The 26,523-nt window shown below is 52.4% G+C and overlaps 1 protein-coding gene across 1 annotated transcript in view; it reads left to right on the top strand.

Moving 5' to 3' along the window:
- Positions 1-26,263, top strand: part of STUM (stum, mechanosensory transduction mediator homolog) — a 51,562-nt gene extending 25,299 nt beyond the window's left edge. The window contains exons 2-3 of the mRNA XM_019730905.2: positions 14,811-14,990; positions 19,353-26,263. Of these exons, the coding sequence (XP_019586464.1) occupies positions 14,811-14,990; positions 19,353-19,387 (215 nt within the window). The 3' untranslated portion in view covers positions 19,388-26,263. The remainder of the gene's footprint in view (positions 1-14,810; positions 14,991-19,352) is intronic.
- The last annotated feature ends 260 nt before the right edge of the window (positions 26,264-26,523 follow it).

Below are 26,523 nucleotides of genomic sequence, written 5' to 3'. Positions count from 1 at the left end.
CCGCTGGGCAGGCTTCCTGGGACCCAGGCATTCTGGCTGCCTGCCCCCGGGCTAGCCCACGTGCAGGCTGCTCCACCAGCCTCTGAGAAAACCCCTGGGTGGTTCTGCCACGCGATTAAGCAGGGAAATCGTAGGCTCCATAGTTCTTGCTGGTTTTGCCCGAATGGCTTTCTCCTGTTCACAGGACCAGGGTCTCAAAACATCAGAGCTGGAAGCATTCTTGGGGAACATGGTGTCCAAGGGTCTCATTTTACAGACGAGACACTAAGGCTCAGAGGCAAGAGGGACTCTCCCAGGTCCCAGGGCAGCAGCAGAGAGCCCCGGTGTCCCGAGCAGTGACCACACCTTCCTTCTCTCGCTCATGGGGAAGGCAGGATGGAGGTCAGGCCTGAGTCCCCAGGGGGCCCCAGGGCGGCAGTCCTCACAACCCTCCACGGAAAGGCCTGCCCTGCACTCACGGGGGACAAGCAAAAAGAGGAAGTGTGGATTGTCACCCCAGCCCATCCTTAGAAACAGGGCAGAGCGTATCCCAGGGTCAGGTGAGGAGCACAGGTCTGGGTCCCACTCCTGGACGCTCACTGTTGCTGTGAGAGTGCCTGGCTCTGCGGCAGGAGCTCTGTGTGTATTCACTCACTTCGCCTCACCACAGGCCTGTCACTATGAACTAAATTGTTTCACCCACCCCCAAATTCATATGCTGAAGCCCTCCCCTCAATGTGTCCATATTTGGAGATGCGCCTTTTAGGAGGTAATTCAGGTGTAATTGAGGTCATAAGAGTGGGGCCCACTTGATAGCATTAGTGTCCTTATTAGAAGAGACACCAGAGGCTTGCGTGCCCTCTCTGCCCTGTGAGATGGTGGCTGTCTACAAGCACCTTGGTCTCAGACTTCCCAGCCTCCAGAAGCTTGAGAAATAAATTCTGCTGTTTAAGCCACCCTGTCTGATGTCCTTTGTATGGCAGCCTGAGCTGAGACACCTGCGCAGCAGGTACTGTTAACATCACCCCCCGTCTGGCAGAAGGAGAAACTGAGGCACAAAGAGCTTAACTGACCTGCCCAAGGTTAGCAAGGAGCAGAGCCAAGTTGCCGCGGCCCCCTCCCTGCCCTGCCACCTCGCCTGCAAGGAGTGTCTACATCAGAGGTTGTGTGAGGACTCGAGGAGACTTTGCTGGTGGAGACTCCAACAGGCCAAGCACAGAGCGAGCCCTCAGGGAAGGTGGAGATTGTCACTCTGCCCCAGAGCACACATAGGAGGAGGGAGACGTAGCAAAGAGGAGCAGAGAGTTAGGAGCCACCTCTGGGAGCTGCAAGTTTCCAGATAAAGTGGCACTCTCTGACAGGCCATTCTCTGGGCCCCATACCATCGGGGGACCCCGGGTGGGTAATGTGGGAGGTGAGCCGGGTCCCTGAACCAGCAGCCAGGCCCGCTGGTCCCTGGGTCACAGGGAGCAGAGTGGGGGTGGTTAAGTGGCAATTGGGAAGTGTGGGGGAAGGTGGGTAAGAGCAGGGCAAGGGGACAGCCTCCGCCTACAGTCTCTGCTGGGAAGAACATGGAGGGTAGTTCCAGAAATCTATCAGAAGACAAGATTTCCCAAAGTGCCATTTCCGGGAGGAAACACATAACCAGCCATTTCTATAGAACTGCAGGCCTTACTTAGTCACCCATTTCTAGCTCCCTTTCAGGTGATTAGAGCCTGTAGTGACACTTTGAACACAAATTCAGGCTTTCACATTTGCAGAGTCTTCTTGCCCTAATAGGAAATGTCTGGTGGTGAGCTTCTCCCCAGAGCCTGCCTTGGCATCGGGCCTGCGGCCGAGTCCTGCCCTCCCCAGCTCCTGGCCGCCACCTCTGTCATTTTTCTGCTTGTTTAGAGCATTGGAAAGAGAATGTACTGCCTATGGTTGCAAAGCCCCAGAGAAGTCTCCCTCTACCTAATGAGTTTTGCTTGGAGAAATCCGTCAGCTGCAGAAGCACTCGGTCTGACCCTGTAATTGTCTCCCTGGCTCAGTAATCAGACGAGCATCCCCAGAAAGGCTGGCAGCTCCTCTCCCAGCTGCTCCCTGGCAGGTGGATTGATGGTTTGTCCTCACTCCAGGTCTCAGAAGCACCTCGTTAAAGGGGATGACACACTGTCTGCTGGAGCTGCTGACCAGATAGCTGCAGGAGCAGAGGGAGGCACAGAGCTGGTCCTGGGAGCCAGGGGTGGGCAGGATGTGTGTGCTGGGTTCCCTGGCTGTGTCCCCGTAGAGGGGCCCAGAGCCCTAATGTTGGCGTTCACACTCTACCTCCCTATGGGCTGGACCTCATTAACCAGCTTGGCATTCAAGTCTGAGAAGAAAAAGGGATCCTCCCTGTATTTACAAAGCCATGATGAGATTATGTCATAGAGAGAATGACGACACAAGATCAAGGCACCCAAGCGGCTGCTGCCCTGAGGTTATTTCCCAGGTAAAGACTCACCTGTCACTAAGGTTGGCAATGACTAGTCAGTTAGTAGACGTCACAGGTCATCTTTCTTACTGTTAAAATATATGTAGCGTAAAATTGACCATATTAACTTTTTAAGCGTATACCTCATGGCATTAAGTATATTCACAATGTTGTACAACCAGCATCCATCTCCAGAACCTTCCATCACCCCAAACTGAAACTCTGTGCCCATTAAACAATAACTCCCCCCTCCCCCTCCCCCTAGTCCCTGCTAACTTGGCTGAGTAGCCCTCTATTTCGTGTGAACACCATATTTTGCTTATCTATTCATGGAAACTGCGTCGGGCATTTTTAAAAGGCAGTGATTATTCTAAGGGGCTCTAGATGTCTAGCTGTGACATCTCATCAGAGTGGCCTCCAGGGTTGGTTTGGGGCATCTGGTTGCCTGGGAGGGGGTGTACCCAGAGGTAGAGAGGAGAGGAGCACTGCTCCCTGGTAAGGGCAGTGTGTGGCGGGCAGTGGCGTTGACTCCCGGCACCCTTTCCACTACAACGATTAGTCCAAGCCTGTCTTGGAACGCCATCTCTCTTGCGGGTGACTAGTTCAGCAATGACAGGTGACCCAATGATCATTCATCAGGGAACTGTTTCCTCAGGCCAAAAAAGGGGCCACAGGAAGAAGTCATCTGTATTTTCCAGACATTATTACGTATAGATTGAGCTTCCTGGAACCGCTGCAGCCATCTGGGTACCAGCCTGAGGTTGGAGCCAATGCTAAGAGATGGAAAGAGCCAAGGGCCTGAACTGCTTAATTAGCCAACCTTGGAACTACCTTTGGAGTTCCTGTTATTTGAGATAATAAATACTTCCTATCACTTAAGCTAGTTTGAGTTGGCTTTGTGTCACTTCCAGCCCAAAGCATCCTAGGAGATATCAGCTATGTGTAGCTGTGTTCTTTTGCTGGACCCTCTGACTGGTTATCCTTGGAAACAAAGCATAAAAACAAGGTTCATTTACCAGTCTCGATAATGACCTGACCCTGCTGTTAATTGTAAATATAGATATAAGGCAACAAATAACCAACTCTGGTTGGCACATAAGCCAGTTACAGTATATATACCTGCTGATGTCCCCAGGACCTTGGTTGGCATGCCTGGCTTTCCCCAGGGTGTGTGGCATGAATGCCGGAAACCTCTGCTTTTGCACCTGTTTCTTCGAGGCCTGTGGAGGTGGCCTGGGGCACTCCAGCAAGTGACATGCTGAGCTGAGAAGGACAGGGGAGGCCTGATTCTACTCCGATCTCACCTTTAGAGGTGAGGTCGGTGATGCTGATGCTGGCAGCTGCTGTCCCCCATCTCAGCCTCCTGGGGGCCCATCCTCACGGGCAAAGCACGAGGAAGGGGACAGAAGGGGATGGGACTGCATTTTAATGAGCACCTGAGTGCTCTGCCTTTGAACACCATCACCTTGGAGGAGGTGACCGGTAAATGACAGAAGTTCACAACGATGAGACTGATGATTATGGGTGATCCTCTTATCCTGAGTGTCATGGGTCCTAGCAGGGTGCTGTGGGGACAACCAGCTGAGTCATCCCCACTCTCCCACCCCATGAGATCTGCTCTCAGGGTCAGCAGCACATTCTTTTGAAAATTTTAAATCATTCCCAAAAACTCACCCAAGGCGAGTGAAATTCATTCATTTCTGAAACAGCCAGTTTGTAGGCAAGGAAGGTGAATGAAGTGGGTGACTCAGCCGAGTATTCTGACTTCTGTGAAAGCAGGGTGCGCTGTGACCAACATCCATGAGTCTGCATCCTGATGTGGGTCCCAGGCGGCGGCCCCTGCAGGGCTAATGTTCTGTCAGCATGCGTGTAAAGCAGTCACAGCATTTCAGAAATGAATGCACGTGCTTTGAGGCTATATCTGTGTGACATGATTGCTCACGTATCTGGAAATGTTTCTGACATTTCACTGGGGGGAGAGGTCTGACTCCTAAACCCTTTGGGGATCTTTCCCCTGATTTGTGTTCAGGACTGTTTGTGTCCACTTTGGGGGCGTGGGTGGGTCTGGGACACCGAGTACTCATGCTGCTTATGTAGCTCCTTCTCCAGAGAGCTTTGGTCTCTTGTTGTCAGGCTGTCCCCTGAGGGCTTCTGTCCCTTTCCTGTCCCCTTCGCAGACCCCACCAAGCCTGTGGGAGGGGTGGGAAGCTACTTCCTGGACTGCATAGCCCTCAAGAAGGTCATTTTCATTTTCAGAAGGCAAAGTGGTGCCCAGCCCCCAAATCCTGGGGATTGAATTCTGCTGGGTGCCAATAACAATATCATCGTTAATAACAACCAAGGAGGGGCGGGCAGGATGCTCAGAGAGGGGAAGTGATGGCCGAGGTCTTGCAGTGGTAAGTGCCTGAATAGGGCTGGAAGCCAGGATGTGAGTCCACTTTCCTTTACCACGTGGCCTTTCCTAAGCAGCCCAGACGTCTAGAGGACGTACAAGCAGATTGTCTTCGTGGGACCTCAGCTCATCCCTCATCTTCAGGGACCAGGGAGGGTAGACCATTGCTTAGCACCTATGGTTGTCCTGTGGGCACCACATTTCTGTGCTGCTATGTGCAGATCCCAGAAATGGGTGAGGGTAGGGGGGTGGGGGACTGCAGGGGCCCCATGGTGGAGACTTGCTTACAAAATAACCTAAACACGTGGGCTTGCCCCCGAGAAGTACACAGTCCACTTAAGGTCAACCAGGTGACACCTGAGAAAGGACACATAGATCTTTGGGCCTTAGCTGATGCCTCTGTGGTGATCTGTTTATTTAATAAACCCTTACTAAAGGGCTGCCATGTAGGCATTGCACGGGTGCCTGGAATATAAAGGGGAGCAAAATGCAAAGCCTATTGCTAGTGTAACAATAGCTAAAGCACTTCCACCATCCTTACTGGGTGCCCTGTACTGTTCTAAGCTCCTACTCCTCCTGTAATGTTCAGGGCATCACAAAGGTAGAGGTTATTGCTGTCATTCTCAGATGAGGAAGCCGAGGCACAGAGAGTTTATGTAACTTGTCCAAGGTCACACAGGTGGCAAGTGGCAGGGCTGGGCTCAGACCCAAGCAGGCTGGGTTCAGAGTTGGCATTCTTCCCTCTCAGCTGCACCGCCTCAAAGGGCTCATACCTTGTGCAAGGGATGGAGTGTAACTTCTTCTTGGTACCACTTTCCACCCAAGAGTTGTCCTTCCTATGATGAGCACACGAGTGATTCTAGTAAAGTCACATTCGTTAGATACCTGAGTAGCTTCTATGAGCCAATTATTCTGGTAGGCCATGTAGGGGCCTCAAAGATGGACCAGAGAAGGCTGGACTCGCAAAGGGCTCACACTATAGTGAGAGAACAGATCTAGAGGCAAATAGCCCTGCGGGGTGCTCCGTGGCCCCGGGAGGCCGAGGGTGGAGTGTGGGCTGGTGTGGAACCACGTGGGCTCCGAGCTGGAGCGCTTGAGTGGGCTGTACAGTGCGAGGGAGTAACAAGAAGCATAGAAGATGGTGGAGGAAGACAGACAGCCAGTCAGTGGGTGGGGAGAAGAACAGGAAACTAGCAAAATCGGCTGAGAAGAGGCGGGCGGGTAGGAAGCTGGGAGCGCCACCCTGTTAGCAAGTTTCTTCCAGTGCTGGGCCTGGCCTGAGCCCTCTGGTCACTGAGAAGCTATGATGGCTCAGGCACAGCCATCATCTGGGCTTACTGTCCAGGCTCCTGAGTAGAACTGTGTAACTCACCCTGCCCCCAACCGCTGAGGTTTCTCTGGGGGTCCCTGAAAGCTGCCATTTTTCCATTTCTAACTGCAGCCCACCAGCTCCTGTCGCTCCTTCCTCACTCATATGTGTCCCCCGTCGGGCATCACAGCTACCACGTCCCCTCCTCCAGGGACCCCTTCGACTTAGTCACCCTGCAGCCGTGTTGGCACCAACATTCCCTGCTTCCATCAGGACAGCTGCTCTGGATTCTTGGTCCTTTCCTGAAATAAATTTGCCATTAAAAAGGAGGTTTAACAAAACCATTCTGCTCTTTGCTCCTTGAAGAAATCATCAAGCGGTCCCTGAAGTGCTACCCTAGAGTTGGTCCCTTCTGAAGGATACGCCACGGGAAGCCCGGCTACTTGGTTTGGCTCTTATTTTCTGAAAAGGCTCTCTCGGGATAGGCTTGCTGGGAGGCGCCCAAGTTCACTGCCCTCCTCTTGTTCTCTGACGGAGCTGAGGGGCCCTGGGCCTCAGGCCTCTCACTGTCCTTTATTGGCGTTCACCAGGTTTGTGAAAACAGGCACAGTTGGTGTCTCAATTAGCTTTCGCTGCATAACAAGCCTCCCCAAAACTTAGTGTCTTAAAACAACAGCCATTGATTTAGTCCACACTCCATGGGTTGCAATTTGGGCTGGACTTTGGAGAGGCAGGGCAAGGCTTGGTTGTTCTTAGCTGGATGGCTGGATGGCTGGGGCCTCTCCCCATGTGGCCTCACCCTCCAACAGGCTAGCTGGGTTTGTTCATATGGTGGCTGGACAGAGCTCTACTCAAGCAAGCAAAGGCATGGGTGGCCTTTGTGGCTTGGGCCCGGAACAGGCACAGTGCCACTTCTACCAGGTGATGTTGACCCATGAAAGTCACAAGGCCAGCCTGGATTCAAAAGTGGGGAAACAGACTTTACCTCTCAATGGGAGGAGTTGCAAATTCACATTGCTAAGGGCATGGGTGTGGGGAGTGGGGAACTGGGGCCATGTCTGCAATCTACCACAGTTGGTCAACGCACAATTCATTCTGGGTCTATTCTTGTCTGTTAAATGAGGATAAAGACATGGGATTGTTGTGGGAATGAGGTGAAGTGAGGTAGTAAAATGCTAATCTCTAGTGAGTGCTCAATACATTATAGATCAGTATTGATAATAACAGTTACACCTGTGACCATTAGAACATTGGGAAGGTGCCTTTTTGTAGACAATCAAGCACCCTTGTCCAGCTCAAAGGACAGTAAAAGCAGTTCTCTGTTTTTCCTCCTTAGTGGCTTATCAGTTCATCCCTATCCACCCAGAAAGGTCCTCTGGGGGCCCCTCCGCGTGTCTCCCTTCCTCTCTCTTTCCCTCTCTCAGCCCTGTGGGCCACCATAGCCCTCCTTTTTCCTCTGGCTCATCTTTCAGTGGGATAGGGGGTTGGGAGGGGAGGCCAGAGTGTCCAGTTCAGTGGGATAGGGGGTTGGTCACAGAATAGCAAGAGTATCCAGCTCTATGCACAGCAGGTACAGGAGTCAGAGGGGCCCAGCTACAGGACACAAAAGCCTCTCTTGTCCCAGGTTGCTGCCTCTAGTTGTGTGGGTCGAAGACTGTTTCATACGTGGCCCGTATCTTTCGATAATATTGAGAACTTCCAGCAGCATTGCTCCAGTGCAGTGTTATCCTAATGATCCCTGATGCCCAGTTGTCCTAGCTCGGTGTGGGCAAGACTGTTAGGGGGATGCGGGGAACAGGCCCTCCAGGATGCTATTCAGATGCTAAATGATTGCTGTGAGGATCAAACAACACAGCCCACTTCCTGCTACCCTTCCTCCCCCACCATAGCCTGGTAACGCCCCTGTTCCAGTTACCTACTGCTGTCCAGCAAACCATCCCAAAATTTAGTGGTGTGAAAAATAAAAAAGCATTTTGGTATGCTCCTTAGTTCTGTGGGTCAGGAATTTGGAGAGGAGGACACATTGGAGATATCTTATCTCTGCCCCATCAACTCAGAGACCAGAGTGCCCGCTGGGGACTGGAACCATGTGGTGACAAGCTCGCTCATATGTCTGGTGGCTGACACTGGCCATCAGCTGGGACCTTACCTGGCTGTTGGCTGGCTTGCCTGCACCAGCCCTCTCTCCACATGGTTTCTCAAGTGGGCTAGTTTGGGCTTCCTTATATTAGGTTGGTGCAAAAGTAATTGTGGTTTTTGCCATTATTTCCAACCTTTGAAACCACAATTACTTTTGTACCAACCTAATAGTATGGTGCTGGGTTTAAGACTGAGCAGCTAAAGACTCAGGACACGAAAGCCACCTGTGTGTTAAGGTCTGAGCCGGGAAACTAGCCATGCTGCTCCTGCTGTATCCTGCTGGTCAGTCACAGAGCAGTGTAAGAGGGAGGGATACGGTCCCCACCTCTTGAGGGAAGAGTGTCTAAAATCTTGGGGCCGTCTTTTAAAACCACCACACTTCCATTTGGAAAAAGATGGTCCAATTGATCATTTCTCTGTTTGATTTTGTAATGCATTTCTCCTCTGTTAGTGAACCTCGCACTTACCCAGCAACATTTTACCCCAAAACTCAGATTTTCACTTGGGTGTTCACCCTTCCTTCATGCTGCCTAAGTGTTGTAGAGGATGACCCCAATTCTAGCTCCAGGGGTGGGCCCAATGGCTTACGCCAATAAGCTTGTTACATTTACTTTGCCAAATTGTTGGTTCAGGGGTAGGCATGTAACCTAAGCAGCGTTCTTTGGGTAAATCTCAAGATTCCTGCTTGGAAAGCTGACACAGAAATAAATGTTCTGCCTCCTCTGGACAAGTGGTGTGTGGACGTGATACCTGGAGCTGCTGCAATCATTTTGTCACCATGGGGGAACCTGGTCTTGCGATAAAGCTGACACCATGGGAGACAGAGCGGAGAGACGGTAGATGTTGGGTTCTTGTTCAGTTTTAGCCATGGAATCAAACCAGTCCTGAATTCCTATTAATAACCAAAAGAGCAAACAGTGATTAAGCTCTTAGTATATTCCAGGCACTTTAAAAGCATAGTCTCTATTAAACCTCACACAGAGCCCCTATCGTACAGATGAGGAAGTAGATCTAAAACTTTTTCATAAGGAGACAGGCAAAGTAATTTGCCCAAGTTCACGTAGCCAGGAAATGGTAAAGTCAGGATTTACACTCAGCAGTCTGACCCTAGAGCCCAGACCCCTAACCACTGCCCTGTAATACCTTTCTGGATTTTCCAGTTATGTGAACCAGTGGATCCCTTTGTTATTTAAGCCTGTTTGAGTTGGTTATTTCCAAAATAAAGACCACAATGGGCAAGCCCTTCCTGCAAGTGTGGTATGTCCGCGTGGCCTGAGCAGCAACGTCAGCCCCACTTGCAGAAAGCCATCCTGAGCCTAATCCCATGAGCCTCGGCACAGGCGCACACACACAGGCCACCCCACAGGGCACGGCTCCAGGAAGGAGCAGGTGTGTCTGCCAGGCCTGTGGGAATCCCTAGCCAGACAGGGAGCACCTGCGCACAAGCCCCACACAAGGCTCCTTCCGCCTTCCCTTCTTCCTCCCTGGTCCTCCGGGAGGCTGGGGTTCCAGCTCAGCTAAACCACCTCCTTTTCCACTGTTGTCACCCTGTGGCCACCTGAATGAATCCACTGTGGCTTCTCAAATTCTCTTGGGACTGGAGTCCTTTCCTGGCTTCCAAACAACAACCCTCAGCGTCCTCCTTCCCATTCCACCTCCAAGAGGTGGGCCCTTTGCCTTCTTAACTGGGACTGATTCTAGGATGGGGGGCTGCATTCCAGAGACACTCCTGGGAGTTCAGAGGCTTTTGTCACACCCCAGCATAGTCACAAGGCATCATGTATTTCCTGTGTCAGGTGTCTGCCTGCCATCTGTCCTCTAGTTTGCTTGACTGCTCCCTGGCTTTCTCTGTGGACAGTAAGAAGCTGTTTGATGGACAGTCTTGCACAGCTGGATCTTGACAGGTGCCTGAAACTTTTTTTTTTTAACTGAAAAGAGAATTTATTTTTGAAAAAAGAGAGAAAACTGCCTATAATTCTGCACAGTACAACAATTTTCCTTTTGCTTCACACATTCCGGTCTTTGTCCACGTACATAAATATTTTTAAATCGTCCCCGGCACAGTATGCGTACTATTTTTGTAATTTCACTGAACGCACTTGCCTGACGTGCTGCGTAATCATCATACATACGGTTTCTAGTGGCTGTATAATACCGCGGCATATAGATGACTCCCGAGTCTCTGGCTTTATGAGGCTGACATAGTGAACTTAGCAATTATAGCACATCTTTTTAAAAAGGTGAAGACTACTGCCTTTGGCTACAAGCCACTGTGAGAGCAGGAGTCATTGAGATGTTCAGTTTCGTTCTCATCTTCGTGGTGACTGAGACCTCATTCACCAGGGTTCTATTCCAGTGTTGCCTCCTGGGGACACTTTCCTGACCACCCGCCTCCAAAGCCTGGGGTAGGGCCGTCCTTAAGCTCCCATACCTCCCTTATTCAGTGCACACTGTGTTCTAAGTATTACACGTACTAACTGAGTCCTCACATCCACACTATTCAGCAGGATGGGGAAACTGAGGCCTAAAGAAGTACGTCACTTGTCCAGGTCTCAGGGCCTATGGGTGGTGCAGCTGAATTCGGGCCCTGCCATTCTGGCGCCAGAGCCCAACTCTGTAACCACAGTGTTTTCTTGCCTCTGCCACCTCTGGTAGGACTGACCACACAGCGGTGTGTTCTGTGCCTGATCTGTCTCTCTCACGACCACGGGCAATTCCTGAGGGCCGGGCTCCTCCTTTTTGTTGGGGTCCACATGGATTTAGCCCAGTTCTTGGCCCCCAGCAGGTACTGCAGGACGGCTACCCGAAAACATGGGGAAAATGAATGGATGAAAAGAATTGGGTATGATTTTAAGGAAGAGGCAACTTTGTACCCAAGAATGCAGGCCTCCAGGCCTCGGTGGCATGATTGGAAATGTCCCACCACGACCCACAGGCCTCGGCTGCCGAGGGCTCCAGGGCAGGCTGCAGGGTGGCGCTGTCCTCCCACGTGCCCAGTGTGTATGGCCACAGCTTGGGGCACCGGGGATGCTCCCCTCAGCACTCTCAGTGATGAGCGACCCCTGGTGCCTGGCACACTTGGCCTCACACGTACTTGGGTGCTGTGGGCCCAGGCAGATTTGTCCCCACACTTGAATCAATAAGGAGAGTCACTCACCTTCAACAAGCTCAGTGTCGAGCACTTGGTAGATGCTTCATAAATGTTATTTGTTATGGGGGAGACTGAAACAGGGTCAGCCAAGCGCCCGAGAATGAAGGACACCCACTGAGACAAGATGGGGTGCAGGACTCAGGCTCCCCGGGCTCCGTTGCTGCAGCCGCCATCCCCAGAGGGGTCCCTTTGGGGTTCATTGTGCTGCAGGTTTTCACTGCGGTCATCTCAGAAAGGCTCCCAGGCAGCTGTGACCTTGGGCAGAGCCCCGCCCTGTGTTCATCTGTGTCCACCCATCCTTGGAAATTTCCTCTTGTCAGGTTGCAAAGTCGAAGGAGACAGGTGTGTTGTCTCCGCTCACAAATGTCATCGCTGCTGTCCTTGCCCATCTTCCCACCTGAAGGGCCTCAGCCCTGGCTCGGACTCCCCTGCCCTGCCCGTTACACATCCTCTCCCTGTCCCATCCCCACTTCCTCAGTTCACCCTCTGGTATTTAAAGGAAGCCCAGAATCTGTTGTGACAAGGCTCCGCACTGGGGAACCAAGAAATCCCATGTGGTTACATTTCTGCGCAGGCTCAATGTCCTGGGGAGTTCCCGGGGCCTCCCGGGGACGCACTCAGAGAGAGAGACCTGCAGTTCTGTTCTGCAGCTCCCCAGGCCCTCACAGCCTGTCCAGGGCCGGGAGTACATCTTGGAGTTCGTCAGGGATCTGGCAGGGGAGGTCGAGGGCAGTGGAGATCGCTAACAAGCGCAGGGAGGCCCAGCGCCATTGAAATTAATTATCAGCTCCGGCCAACCGAGCCTCCAGCAGAATAACCAGCCTGATGCCACAGTGGGAAGGAGCTGGTCTCATTTCCTCTGTCCACAGAAGGCAGGGATGACAGATTTATTTGTGGCAGCCACGGGGCTCCCTGTCCTCCCTGCTTTATGCCACGTAGCCTTTTCAGTTGGAAAATCCAAGGCCCACCCCTTGGCCGTGCTAGTGACTGCCTGTTCCCCACCGAGGTCTCACTTGTAAGCCCCCTTATCCGTCTGAACACGTCTACCCTGCTGCCTTTCCCCGAGCTCCTCAATCCTCAGATCCCAGACAGTCCTTCAGCGTAGCTGGGTGTATTTTCAGCACAATCTCCATTGCTTCTTATGCCGCCCAAAAATTGAGAATTGAGGCTTCGTAAGGCTGAGTTCGACCCTGAATGGGATCTCCCATTCATCTCATTCCGGCTCTGATATGACAGCAGTTGGCCGTGGGACCTGTTTCGTAGGGTGTGACTTGTCCTTCCAAATGGCTGTGACGTCTGTGCCAAGCCTTCCCTTACATTTCCTACCTGGCCCCCAAAGCTTGCATTCAGGGTTGTGCCCGAGCCCTCCCGGGAGGAGTGACAGAGGGTGTCCTGGTGTAAGTCCTGGCCACTGACCAGCAGCACATTTTAATGACTGTAGAGCAGGTGATATCTAGGATCTGACTTACTGGCCTCCATCCCAGGGGAGCACATTTTGTCAGCAGTAGCTGCTTCAAAAGACAGCTCTGCCCTCTCCCCCTGAGTTCCAAGAGACCTGGGGATCCCGTCTCCACCCCAGCGCCTTCCACAGCTCCCATGTGAGTCACGTGAAAAGCTGAACCGGACGGGACTGGTAAAGGATGTTTCCAGCCCCCAGGTTCTGTGTCTCAGAAGCAGTGCTGCCCCGTCTCCTGGTGGGAGACTGTGCCAACCCACTTCTGGCTGCTTCTCTTCCAGTTCCCAACAGAAGCAGGATGGGGCTTGGGAGCCAGGCTGGAGGAGCTCTCCCCTAGGTCCCTTTGGAACTTCCAGGATGGAAGTGGGCAAATGCTTTCCCCTCCCCAGGACCTGGGTCTGGAGCCTAAGCCGTGAGCTACTGGGGGAATCCAGTGACCTCAGCAATATGGTGGCCTGAAGAGGGCTGTGCTTGCACCGCTCACTGGTGTCTTTGTTGTGAGTCTCTGTGGGGTGGGGGTGGGAGGTCCTCCTCAGGATCATGGGAGGACACACAAAGCACATGTCCCTGCCTAAGGTCCAGGTGTCTTATGACACTCTTATTTGGGTGCTTGACAGTAAAGATCATTGCGATCATTTTCCTTTGTGCCAATCAGTGTTGGCACAGTGTTGGCCGGGCTTTGGTGCCCCCAGGCACCTTAGTCCAGGGCCCAGTCCCCCTGCCTCTGCCGCAGAGAATCACCACCGCAATTCAGCACTGACTCACGTGGGGGACATGGAAGGACAGAATGAAAGGCCAGAATCATGGGCTCATTTCCTCTAGGTTGTGTGGTTTTTGGCTCTGTATCTATGAAGCCAAGCTCTCTACTTCTCAGAGAAGGATTCCCAAACCTGAATAAGCCGGAGGAACGTTTCTTTCATTTTTAAATAAGCAATCCCTGGATCCATCCCTGGGATCGGTGGCCTGGAGGTGGGGCCCTGGAATTCTGCATTTTGAGAATTCAGTTTGAGAATTCTGATGCACAAACCAATTGCACAAAACTGACGTATTTCATTTGCCCCTCACCTTCTCATCTTATTAAGAACCTTGACATTCACTTATCCCCCATCTGGTTATATCCTCATCCTTTCTCCTGCACCAGCAGCTTTTCCTCAGCTGATAAACAAGCTTAAGTTTCTCCCATGAACTTTCTGAAAGAGTGGACCTCACCATATCCGGGCATCTACACCTCATTTTTTCTCTAACTTCTGACATGCCATTCCTGCTCTGCACCTCTGGCTGGACTGTCAGTTCGCTGGACAGAACAGCCTTTGCCTGGACACACCTACCATATCGCACCACTCCTTGCGTCTACTCAATACATGTCAGGCTTGCTGTCCCTCCCCTTGCAGGTCTCGGTGTCTAGGGGAACCCCATCTGGGAAGGGTTCCAGGAGATCTGCCTTCACCTGCTCTCTCTCCACACTGCAGGCGCCTGGGTCTCAGCTCCTGTCCTGAAGGATCAGGGTGTGTGCTGGTGGTGTGTGGGGGCGTGTCATTTCCTGACTTTACCTCCGGGGGGCTTCCATGTTACCTAGGGACACTGGCTCTTACCTCTGAAGCTTTGCCACCCAAGGTTGGTGTCCTCTCCACTTGCTGTCTGTTGTCCTTGAAGGTGGCTGTACTGTTGTTGCTTAATGGCAGGGACCATTTGTCATGTGACATCTGTGTTCTCCCAAAGGCCCCTTGGCAGCCTCTGCCAAGCCTCCTCCAGGTGATACATTGGCCTCCGTGTGGGGACAAGAGGCGGGCAAGGTGTGAGCGGGAAGGTGCCGGCCACCGGCTCCTCCTCTCCGAGCTCCGGGAGGGTGGGCAGCTGGGCCCCAGGCAGGGATGAGCACGCATGCTGCTGTGTCCCAGAGCCCTCATGCAGTGTCCCCTGGGCCTCTCACAGGGACCTTCGTCTCGGCCTTCACTGTGCTGTGTGGAGCCCGCACGGACCTCCCGGACAGGCACGTGTGCTGTGTCTTCTGGCTGAACATCGCCGCGGCCCTCATCCAGATCCTCACGGCCATCGTCATGGTGGGCTGGATCATGAGCATCTTCTGGGGCATGGACATGGTCATTCTCGCCAGTGAGTAGCTGCTCGCTGTGGGGCGGGGGCGGGGCCGGGTGAGGAAAGCAGGGCTGGAGGAGGGGAAGGGGCTGGGCCGGTCTGGGCGTCTATGATCCTGCAGGGCCTGGGTGCTTGGCAGGAGACCTGCTGGGCCTGCTGCTCCCCAGAGGTCTTCCCTGTGTCCTCCGCTCGAGTGTCCGTGGCTGCCTGGATAGAGGACCATCCCCGCACGCCCAGCCCCCATGTCTGTAGGAAGTCCTGCGGGCAGATAGGTAGAGACTATGTCCGCCAGACAGAATGAACAAGAGGGAAGGAGCCCCTATTCAGCTCAGACACACCAGGCATCGCTTTTGTCGAGGAGGTAGGGTAACAAGGGTGTGGCCCGAGGAAGCTCAGGTCCCCTGCTCCTACCGTTTCCCGTCCCTCCATCATGCACTTTCCAGAAGGAAGGAAAAGGCCACAGGAAACCCTGTAACTGTGCTTTTTACAGCCAGAGCAGCATAATTTCTCTTTTAAACGAAGCTCTTTGTTCGTTGACGCTAAAGCCTTACTTCCTAATTGGTATTGACCTTCACCAATCATTTAACACAAACTTGATCCAGACGCAAACCTGTTTTGTGAAAGGGCTTAGCCTTACAAAATCAAGTTTACCAAAGACAGCTTAATTAACGTTTTAAAAACAATCTAACGAGATCGTAAAGGAGACACCCCTATTTTAAGCAGCCGTGCACGTCGCCCTGTGCCCCATGCATGTCCCCTGTGCTCTCGCACGTTCGGTCGGCCACGGTTCCTCACGGACAGGGACCACACCTACTCAGGCACTTTGTCCTTCTCTCCACACCCCACACTCCTCATTGCGTCCTGAAACCAACAAATCCATTCATAACGCGATTGTCAGTGCCAAGGGTCAGGACAGCAGAGGCAGGAACGGAAGCTCGGCGTTCAGGGGGCCCTAGAATGATCTAGAATGATCTGTAGCTGACTCAGCCTGAGTTCAGGATCCTGTGAGGATCCAAGGCCCAGGGCACACACAGATGCCAGGACAAGGCAAGTCCTTGGGTCAGTGACCAGTCAAGTCTGACCGGGCCAGAGGAAATGCAGGTACCTGAGCCTGAGGGAGATCCGCAGAGCTGGTGGATTGGTCAGACAGGCTGCCTGGAAGCACGTCCTCCAGGGGCCGAGTTGGGGGAGGAAGTGTGTTGGCTGGACTGCCAGAGCATCCCGGAGTTAGAGCAAACCAGGCAGATGCTGGGAGAAGTGGGAGGGAGGCACCAGGCCTAGCTGAGTGGTGTCCGTTAGAGAGGGCATCGGGAGGTGAGCAGGCAGAGACCAGCCCATCCAGCTCCCTCGTGTGAGCCCCGCTCTTGAGCAGTCCAGGGACCACTTCCATTTGGGGGGAGAGGTGCAGGACAGGAAAGAAGTGCTGCCAGCCTCCTGTGATCTGGTGCTTCCCTAGGGATCTGTGGGGAGGTCTGCAGCTCCTGCGCCTGTCCCCAGGTACAACCTGGAAGGTGCATCTGCTCTCAGAAGCTTCCTGAGCAGCAGTGAGGAGGCCCCATCTCCGCCCAGTATGAGTCCAGAGCCCCCTTACTGCTTCAGTTCATCACACTGAATATCTAGCCAGGCCCTTGGACACTTGAATGAGTAACCTTTCCATTAAGGTGGAACACACCTATGTCACAGGGTGGGTCTCCACAAATGTGTGTTGGAGTCTAATCGGATTCCTAGAACTTTCCTGTATTCTTGTCTTTGGTTACCCTTAATACCCAGGAAGCACAGGGTCTAGATCTTAAATATAACTTAAAAAGCTCACTTTATCATGTCCTAGTTGAGGAAACAGAGACCCCGAGAAGCACAGATGGGGACCCAGTCAGTTCCTCACTTTCCATCACCACAGGCTGTTGACTCTCCATGGCTGATGTGGGGGCTATAACTGGGCTGCAGGGTAATCACATGCCAGGATCCCCTATGCCCACCCTTCGTCCCCACTCCCCTCCACCTGAAGCCTTCACTGTGGGTCAGAGTCAGCTCCTTGGAGTCTCTACACTGGCTTCAGGGACGCTGTCTTTGTGTCAGACTTTTTAGAGCACTGTTTGGGGGATGGATTTGAGGGCTGCACCCAAAAGCCTGTCACACCTCACTGCTAACCACTTACCCTTCCTGCCCCACCCCACCCCGAGCCACCAGACTTGTTCACCCATCTCAGCAACAGAGTGCCTTTGCACGTTTTCCAAAAAGTAAACCTACCCTCAAAGGATGAATAATTGCCAATCTTGAGATGGTGCTTGAATGGCTCTGAGCAACAATGGTGTCTGTGTCCCAGGATGACCACTTTGAAGGGAATAACCGTGACTGACTTGTCCCTCCTAGTAGACAGTTGGATAGAGGCTATTCCTTCCGGTGTCACTCCAGCCCCTTCCTGTAATAGTGAAGGAAAGTTTTCAGTTGTAACCATACAGAATGATTTTCACATGCATCGTCTAGGGTATCATCAACAAACATACCGTCAAGAAAAACTCCTAAGAGGGGAATCAGAGAACTAGATATCAAAGTAGAAGTTAAAAATTAGAAACTTACAAGCATGTTGCTCTATTTATATTAATAATAAAAATAACAGTCAACAACAGCCTGTCTTGGACATGTGACAATAAATACTCGGTAGTTCTATAGTAGCCTCTTGCTACTGCCACACTCATGGCAGACATTACTAATCAATCATGACACTTTCTGCTGAACAGTCTTACTGTGCTTGACCCTGGGTCTCAGGCAGTCACTACCAATTGATCTAAGATGTCTGCAAGATAAAATCTGTTTGCCATCCCTGGGCCTGGGTCTTTCCCAAAGCATTAGGTTTTACATATGTGGCTCCTATCCATACGCGTATAAGGGCAAATCACATGGCTTAGACAGAGATGTGCTGAGGCCAGGAGGGATCACATTAACATCTTTAGGTTCTCGCAGCTGACCCTCCTCAGAATTCATCCTCAGGTCCATCCAGAATTCATCTCAAGGCAAACATGGTTGGGGGTGAAATAAGTGAGAGGGGCAGAAAGTGAGCAGAAGAGTGGGCTGGGCTGAGATATGGAGGGAAGGCGGGAGTGGGAGAGAGCTTCTGGTGTCTCAGTAGGTATGATCCCTAAGGAGGGGAGATCCCTCACTGTGCACTCTTGCAGCCAAGCCCACACACCAATGGGGCTGACCGCCGGCCGTATGGCTGGTCATTGTGAACAGTGAACACACCGCTGTCCCATCTCCCAGGCAGCCTCCCCGTTTTCATATTTCAGGCAGCCCCTCTGGTCTCTGTTTACAGACTCTTTTTTTCTTTTTCTTCTCCTCCTCATGCTGTCTCACATCTCGTGCTGCTCCCAAGTTTCCCAAGGTGAGTCTGTTGATGGGTGCCCGGCCTGGAGCCTGGGTTGCCTGAGGCCCTCCCTACGCTGCCCCACCCACTCCTTCTCCCAGTTGGTCAACGGGCTTCTATTTTTAGCTTTTTATTTTGGAAAATGTTTAAACATAAGCAAAAGTAGAGGGCCTCATATAATGAGTCCCTACAGGCCCAACTTCAACAAGTGTCAATTCATGGCCACTCCCGTTTCATCTGTTACTCCCTATGTCGTCCCCCACCCCAAGCACTGGATTATTAGCACCTAAAATTGATGAATAATCTGATAAAGAGAAAAAACCCGGTTAAGTCCACTGGAGCTCGTCTGCTGGCTAAATTACCAGGTAACAGGAGGTAGCCATTCAGAAAATTCCAGACTCATAATTTCGTCCTTAAATACTTCAGTAGTTATCTTTTTTAAAAAATGTAACCATAGTACCCTTTCACACCCAGATAAATTAACAATAATTCCCTAATATCAATAGTGGTTCATTTTTCCCAATGGCCTCCTAATTACAGCCAATGATTTAAAGACTCAAAGCCCTCAGGCACCTTTGCCTGTGTCACAGACGTCCAGCTGGTTGAACACACACTCATGGTTATTCCCTTCTGTATGCTGTCTCCCTCCTGGCACCTTCTCCCAAAGCTCTGCATTTGGAAATCACTCCAGGCCAGTCTGGTGGGGACACTTGTGTGCAGTGACTTCAGAGGTGTGAATTCAAGAGGTTATCAATGATAACCTCCCAACCCCCATGGCAGATGCCCTCCTTTCAGATATCCCCACTAAACCCAAAGCTCCACAATTCTCCCTTCATCCTTTTGTTTCCCATTAAAAAGCCAACGCCCTTGGAAAAGTTGGACCCTGACTGTAGCAGTCATTTACACCTCTATGTGAAAAAGATCTCCCGAGAGAGCATGTTCTAGCCTGCGGGTACCTCCTGGAGAAACCTTGAAGGAAGTGGGTGTCTAGCCATTTCTCCTCTGCTTCTTCCTCACAGGCTACAAGGAACAGGGCATCCCACAGCAGCTGTGAGCCCGGGGCAGCCGAGAAGTTCAGGGTGACCCCCTGAGGGACACCTCCAACAGCGGCAGGCACAAGGACCTCTCCATCTCCTCTTCTGCTGTTTCCTGGGTTTGGAGTGGAAACGGGGGGGTTAAAAATATTATTTATTTTGAAAACACATCTGCTTTTTTCAGCAGGCTCTGAGGGCTGCTAGCCCTCCTTGTGGGCACGGGCGCCCAGAGCATCTCCAGGGGATAGGGAGTGGGGTAGAGACAGGAGTGCTGACAGAGAAGCTGGAATGGTCCTGCTCCCACTTCCCCCTCATCCCACACTCTCCTAGCCTGGCATCGCCCACTGCAAGGGCCCTGTCCAGCTGAGCAGGGGCTCACCAAGGGGCAGGACTGTGGGGGATACTTCCTCTGCTGGAGTGGTTTCCTGAGGGCAGCACCAGGACGAGAGTGAGGATGGACTGGCTCCAGTCAGAAGTGCACAGGCCTACTGTGCCCTCAGCTCTGGTGGTGGTGGTGGTGGTGGTGGTGGTGGTGGTGGTGGTATGCAAATCCCCTCCTCGCTGTATCCTGACCCTGACCCCACCTCCTTGCCACTGAAATCTCTGGGCCTGTGTGTTTTGACCTTTGTTTCTCTGGGGCGGGGGACGGTGGCCCCATCCTTGGGGCAAAACTGCTAGAATCATCAGAGCTGCAGACACAGCATTCCCTGCCCAGGTCTGAGTGAGACAGGCTGGCAGCCTTTCACATTTCACTTAACACCACTGCTGGTCCACGGTCCTTTTTCTGAAATTCTTGGAGTGGATGGTTCTCTGAACGCAGACATTTTGGATCTGAAAAAGAGAATAGGAGCCATTTACCCTACATTTTCTAACACCCTGCAGAGTCTGGAGCAGCTCTCTACCACTGAACAGTGACTGTGTGTCTACAGGGAACGTGTGGCTAGCCAGGCTAATTGGCATCAAGAAAGACAGCAAATAGCCTCACCTGGGTTCAGCTCAGATTTTACCATTAAATCAGTTATGGGAGAAAACTTACCACTTGAGAACTTTTGGGGTTTTAGAATGGCAAAAAAATTGTCCGGGGTTCTGGATCTCTGAAATCCTTCTTGCAAACAGATGCAGTAGAGTGAGATCGTTGTTACAAAGTGATTTCTCCCAGGGCAAAGGGATTGTTGGGCCCTTTCAGATACCTCTGTGATGGTTCTAGTCAGATCCCACTGGAGGCAGGAGCCAGCAGAAGCTGTCCAGGCTACGATGGGTCACGGATCAATCTGAAATGAAGAAAAAGGAGCTCCAACATGATATCGGCAAGGCAGACATTTACACGTGTTTTCTTTTCATTTTCATTCTAACATAAGAATTACTAAACCATGGGAATGGCCCCAAGCTCCGTGTCTACCCTACTGGACTTTGTGTCATTGGGTGTGTCCTTCTCTGAGTGTTTTCTTCCTGTCTATCAGGGGCTCAGTCAGAATTTGGTCAGAGCTGGAGAAGTGACCTGTCTGGCCATTTTTTTCAGTGCTGGGTGGGAATGCCTGGGGAGCCCACAGCTGGACAGGCCTGCTGGCTCCACTGTGAGCCCCTTTGGGGGCCACTGCTTGTATAGTCTTCGTTCTTAAACCCCCCACCTGGGCCAATGGCCCACCCACCCCATCCACTGGGTTTTCTAATTACAGTACTGGCAGGAAGTGGGCCTTGGGGTCCCTGTGGCCTGGACAACTCCCTGACATCCCCTCGAGCTAGCTAGTTACTCACCCCCACCCCCCGTGGGCCCTGATTCGGAGGCAGGGTGTCTGCTCCTGGCCGGATCCTACCTGCTGTCACCCCTTAATTTTAATAAGCATCTCTCTTTCCTCCTCCATCGCTGCTGGGGGCTGGGTTGCACTTTCTGAACACCTGGAAGCAGCTTTATCTTCTTTCTTCTCCTTTCTTCCTGACACCAACCCAGGCCTGTTTTGCTCCTTTCATGTCTGGAAGCCTCTGTGTTTTCAATGCATGGGACCAGATTTGGTTTGGTCAAAACGCCAGACCTTCTCGCTGTGTGAAGACAAGTCCTTCAGGCCAAGAATGCACTTGAGGGGAGGCTGGCTGTTGGCTTTTGGAGGAGGCGGTGCCAAAGCACCGAGCCTCCCCTAGAATCAGATAAAACAGCTTCAGCTGACAAAACAATGCTCCAGCCGCCAGCCCACAGCCCTCACCCCAAACAGCTCCCAGAGTTTGCCTGTCTCCCTGGCGTGATGACAGGTTTCAGGTGGGGGCTGCCTCCACAAGTGAGAGAGACGATCTTATATTCCTGGCTGGGGCTGGGGGTGGCTGCTGAGGGGGTAGAGAAGAGATAGCAATTTTTGTCACATGTTTAGTGACAATCCAGACACAGGTGGGATTTTCTTGAGTGACAAGTGTCACCATGAATCCCAGGGTGGGGTGGCTTAATTCAGGAGTTTGTGTGCTTGGAAGGACATCTCCAAACTTGAGAAGACATCAGCTTCAGGAGGAAGCCCCTTTTCATTTAACTGATGTGTGGAAGAGCCAAGAGGACCGCTGCCTGTCTTCTGAACAGTGAGTGTGTGAGGATTGCCATGTGGGTGGAATCAACTCAGAATAGCATCCCTCTAAATTAGCTCAGCATTATCATCCTTGTTAGATAAGGAACAGTGGCTAGTATACTTTGAGTAGTCTAAGCTGGCCACTCAGGCTGTTAGATGGCCCGAGTTAATTTACTAAACACCAGCCAGTTGAAATTTAGGGTTCTTGTGCCAGCAAGTGCTTGGTTGACGCACAGCCTTTTGGTGACAGAGCTGGGATGGTCTAGAAATCACAGGGCACATTTCAGGTTTGGCCTTTCATCAGTCAGAATTCCGTAGGACATTCCCTGGCCCTGGGTTTTGGGGGTGGGGGTGTGTGTCTGTGACAGGGATGCAAAGAACTTCACAGTGAATGAGATACTTCCAGGACCTAATTGTGACACGCAGACCAGAGTCGCAATTCCCTTGAGCCAGAGTAGAATAAGAGTGAGCCACCTGGCAGCCTGGGTGTGTCCTGTGGATGTGGAAACTGTGGCCCTGGTCCTTAAGCTCTGAAGTGCTTTAGAGCAGGATTTCAAGCTGGAAAGGCCCGGGTCCCCATGGAAGCAACAGGAAGCAGATGGCTCCTCGTCCTGTCTGGCACCCCTCCTGCCTGCCGTGGTGCTGGGCCTGCTGGGGGCTGCAGGCCGGAGCTACCCTGCGTGGCCCTCCCCAGCCCTGGCCTGACAAACGGCAGGCCTAGAGCCAGTCTTTGGATGCACTTGAGGGGAGGTAAGGAAGGGACGTGGAGCGAGATGCCCTCCCTCTGCTGCCCCAGACCCATGTATCGGCCCCAATGACAATGACAGCCTCCAGATGCTGGGCCCTTGTGGTGGTGCATTTTATTTTCTACGACCCTTACCAACAGCCTGGCAAGGGGATATCAACAGCTGTGTTTTCAGATGGCAGAACAGAGGCGCCAAGAGAGGAAGCCACGTGCCCCCAAAACCCAGGATTCATAGGGTTGGAGCTGACTCAAGAGCCTGTGACCAAGCCCTGCCCCAGAAGGGTGGGGGATTGCAGGGGGCAAAGAGAGGGTCCTCAGGGGGCCTGGCCCACTCAGAAGTAATAAGGTCTCTCTCACACACACACACACACACACACACACACACACACACCCCTCCTCAGAAAGAACTGAAGGGTCTCCATCTTGTCCCACAGTACACCCTGTTGTCACCATCCTGGGTGGCCCTCAAGCGAGGCCCGAGGAGCCATGGTGAGGATGCGTGCAAACAGGAGGCACCTCTGCCGCACAATCGACATTTCCCAAACAGGGACTCAGAGCTCAGAGGAAAAGACCGAACACAGGCCCCAGACAGCGAGCCCTGAGGCCAGCGTGAGGCGGGGCTGAATCCAAAAGCCCACAGACCACCTTCCAAAGGCTGAGCTGACGGTGGTCGGTGGTCCTTCTGGGACCAGCTTGGCTCTTTAAAATCCAAAACTAAACCCCAAAATACTTTGGTGAAGCCCTGACACTGCCCAGATGGGGAGAGTTTGCGAGGGTCACTTCAGTTTTGCCTGTTTCGCCCCATCGGCTCCCAGGCCCACCCCAGGCTTTAATGACACTGGTTGTTTTTATCATATTAGTGATGTTGGCAAAGAAAGCCTCGAGCATTGTGTAAACTGCCTGGGGATGTATAATTTAAATGTAAATCCTCCAGTTGGTGGTTTCAGGCCTTGTTTACTATTCTTACTCCCTCTTGCTGGTTTGTTTGGAGGGCTTTCAACAGAGGGACTGGAGGTGGATGAGCACTTCTAAATCACCCTTCAGCTGCACGGACCCTCCCCAAAGACGTGATCTTGTATGTGGTTGGGAGCTTCAGGCTTGGGGAGCAGTGCAGAAAGTGTTGGGGACCATCTGCTCACTGTCCCTCTCCCCAACCTGAGGCTGAACAGAGGCAGGGCTTCCTCTGTAGCCCCTGGGTGTTGGCTTCACACGTGTGGTCTCCCGGTTTTGCATTTCTGCATTCAGCAAGCCCTCAGTGGGCACTGGTGTGGGCTAAGCAGGTCCTGGGCACGGCCTCCGAGAAATAGATCCAGATGCCACTTTCCTGGAGAGTATCCCAGCATTCCCAGGTGAAACAGCAAGGTGAGCAGAGGGAGGAGACGGGAGAGCCGTTCCCCAAGGCCTGGGGCTGGATCCTGAGTCTGCAGAGAGCTCTGTGTAGGAGGCGAGGAGGCTGGGCTGTCAGGGGACGCAAGGCCGAGGTCCGCACAAGCGGGTGGGTATTACTTGGGGTCCTGCATTTTTATTAGTTTTCTTCCTGTTAGATTCTTGGAGCTTCAGAATATTCACGAGGTCAGAGAGGCATGGAAGGTCATGGTCAGACTCTCCTGGATACACCCTAAATCCCACATAGAGATAGGATGAACCCATCTAATGGCAAGTGGGGGAAACCCCAACTATAGTAACCCCCTAAAGCCCCCGAAGCCTGGGGCATGAGTTCCAGCCTCAATGCTGTTGTCTCTCCTACCGCCTCATGTCTCAGTTTAACCATCTATATAGGCTGGGAACAGGAGGGGTCCGGGCAGCCATCACTTTTCACATTTCTCCGAGGAGCCCCATCCGGTGGTGGCAGAGGCGGAGGGGGAGAGGGAGGCTGTTATCTCCTGAGCAGGCCTGGTGGGCTCAGAGGCTGGCAGCCCTGCCGCTGAGGCTCTTTCCAGTAAAACAGACACATTGGCCATTCATGCTCCCCTCCTGATCCTCTCACTCAGGTGCCACTTGTATATGTTTGAGTTTTTGGTACAAGCTATCTCTGGCTTGGATTTAGCTGCGGAATCTCTGTCCCCAACCCTTCTCCCTCTTTCCCTGCCTGGATTTGCCAAAATGCCAACCACCAGAGTGGTTCGGATTCCATAGTCCACTGCCCCGCTGTATTTGCACCAAGTGGGCAGGAGCGCACACATTCTCACACACACCCTCGCAGCCCCTCTGACTGCTGGGCAAATGCAGGACAGAGTCTGTCTGCAGGCTCAGGACTAGGACTTAACATCTTCAGAAGGGGCCCCACCCCCATCCAGAAGCTATCTCCTTCCAGCCTGGGCTCTAGCTGGTGGCACTTTTTGCCCTCGTCACCCGCCCCCCCCCTCCCAGGGGCCCAGATGAGCAGTTTCCTCTCTCCAGGGACCCTGCTCTTGGATATCTTCCTTCCAGGGTCCATGGGCTCAGCACCCCCACCCCACCCCACCCGGCTGTTCTCACCCCCTCATAATCCCACCTTCGCCTTCTGTAGGAGGTGGTTCTGCCCAAAGAAGGGGGGACAGTGGTCTCTTCTGGGCATTTACTGGGATGCAGACAAGCTTCTTTTCCGAGGCTCTTTTCTGTTTCCACAACCCTCCCACTTGCCGCAGTGTAGGAACCAGCGAGGAGAGAAGGGGGAGAGGGTCATGTCCGCCCCATTTTCTGGGTTAGCGCTTAATCTGTGTTCCGAGCAGGGAGAAGGTGGTGGGGCGGTAAAAGGCCTGGGCGCCCTGTGGGAACCCTGGGCTGGGCCCATTCACAGGCTAAGCTCCACGCTGTTGTACAAGGTGCCAAATCTTTGTAAACAACATACATAAAAACAAGACCGGTTCTGTGCGTATCGGCTGAATTTATATTTGGATGAATGTTGTGCTGTGATCTGTAGTTTTTTGATACTGTGACTGGCTGTGTTTGGGTCTCTCTTCTTTCTGTTAAATCAATCGCTGTACATTTCTACAGTTCTCTGACAAGACCCATCTCTGATCTCCTAGGGCTTTCTTGATTCAATTCTACCCAGACCCACTGGGGGCTCACCCCACTCCCACCAGCTTCCCCCAGGATCCAATCCAGCTAAGGGGGTTTTTCAGCCTATCCCAGTGACCAAAACATTCCATGGTCCCAAGAGAGGAAGAAACCTCTGATGTCAGGAACCTAGGGATGCTTCCAGACTTGCCCTGGCCCAAACCTCGCAGCTTGGGCCCAGACCTGCCTGCAGCTTCGCTTTCCCGGAGCCCTCAGGACCGAGCCCCGGCAGACCTGCCAACTGCTACTGGGGTCTCCACAGCACCCCATAGGCGCTGAGCAGGGTTCCAATTTCTCCAGCATTCTGCGAGCTTTGAAATTCATAACTCAAGCACCATTACTGTACATGTAATGAAAAATACCATGTATGACAATAAAAACCTCTGTACATATCTCCATGTACATATTTATATATATACACACACATTCCTATTATAAATATATAAAGCATGATGTCTCTTTGGCATTCCAAGTTTGTGGTTTTTTTTAAATCCTGGAAATAATGGCTTTGGAAACCTTTTCTTCCTTCCCTTCTTTTCTATGTAATAAACATTCATGTGACCTTTCTGGTGGCTTCTCAAATCTGTGTCCTCTCATTTTCATTAGTGGACAGGTCTCTGACCGGTTCTTAAATGCCTCCATCTCTGCAGGGTGTGTGTTCCATTTGTGAAGGCAATCCTTCTCCAAGGACAGCCAGTCAGTGCCTCTCTGGAGGGGAGCAGTGTGCCCCCCCACTCCCGAAGAGCTCTCCTCAGGTCTGGAGGGAAAGGGCTGTGACCAATACAAAGGCATTTGTTCCCCAGAATTCCTTACCTCCCCACGCCCC

This window comes from Rhinolophus sinicus, linkage group LG12 (assembly GCF_036562045.2).
Source record: "Rhinolophus sinicus isolate RSC01 linkage group LG12, ASM3656204v1, whole genome shotgun sequence".
In the NCBI taxonomy this organism is placed as follows: Eukaryota; Metazoa; Chordata; class Mammalia; order Chiroptera; family Rhinolophidae; genus Rhinolophus; species Rhinolophus sinicus.
Note: the sequence above shows the minus strand (reverse complement) of the source record. Positions and strands in the feature narration are given on the sequence as shown.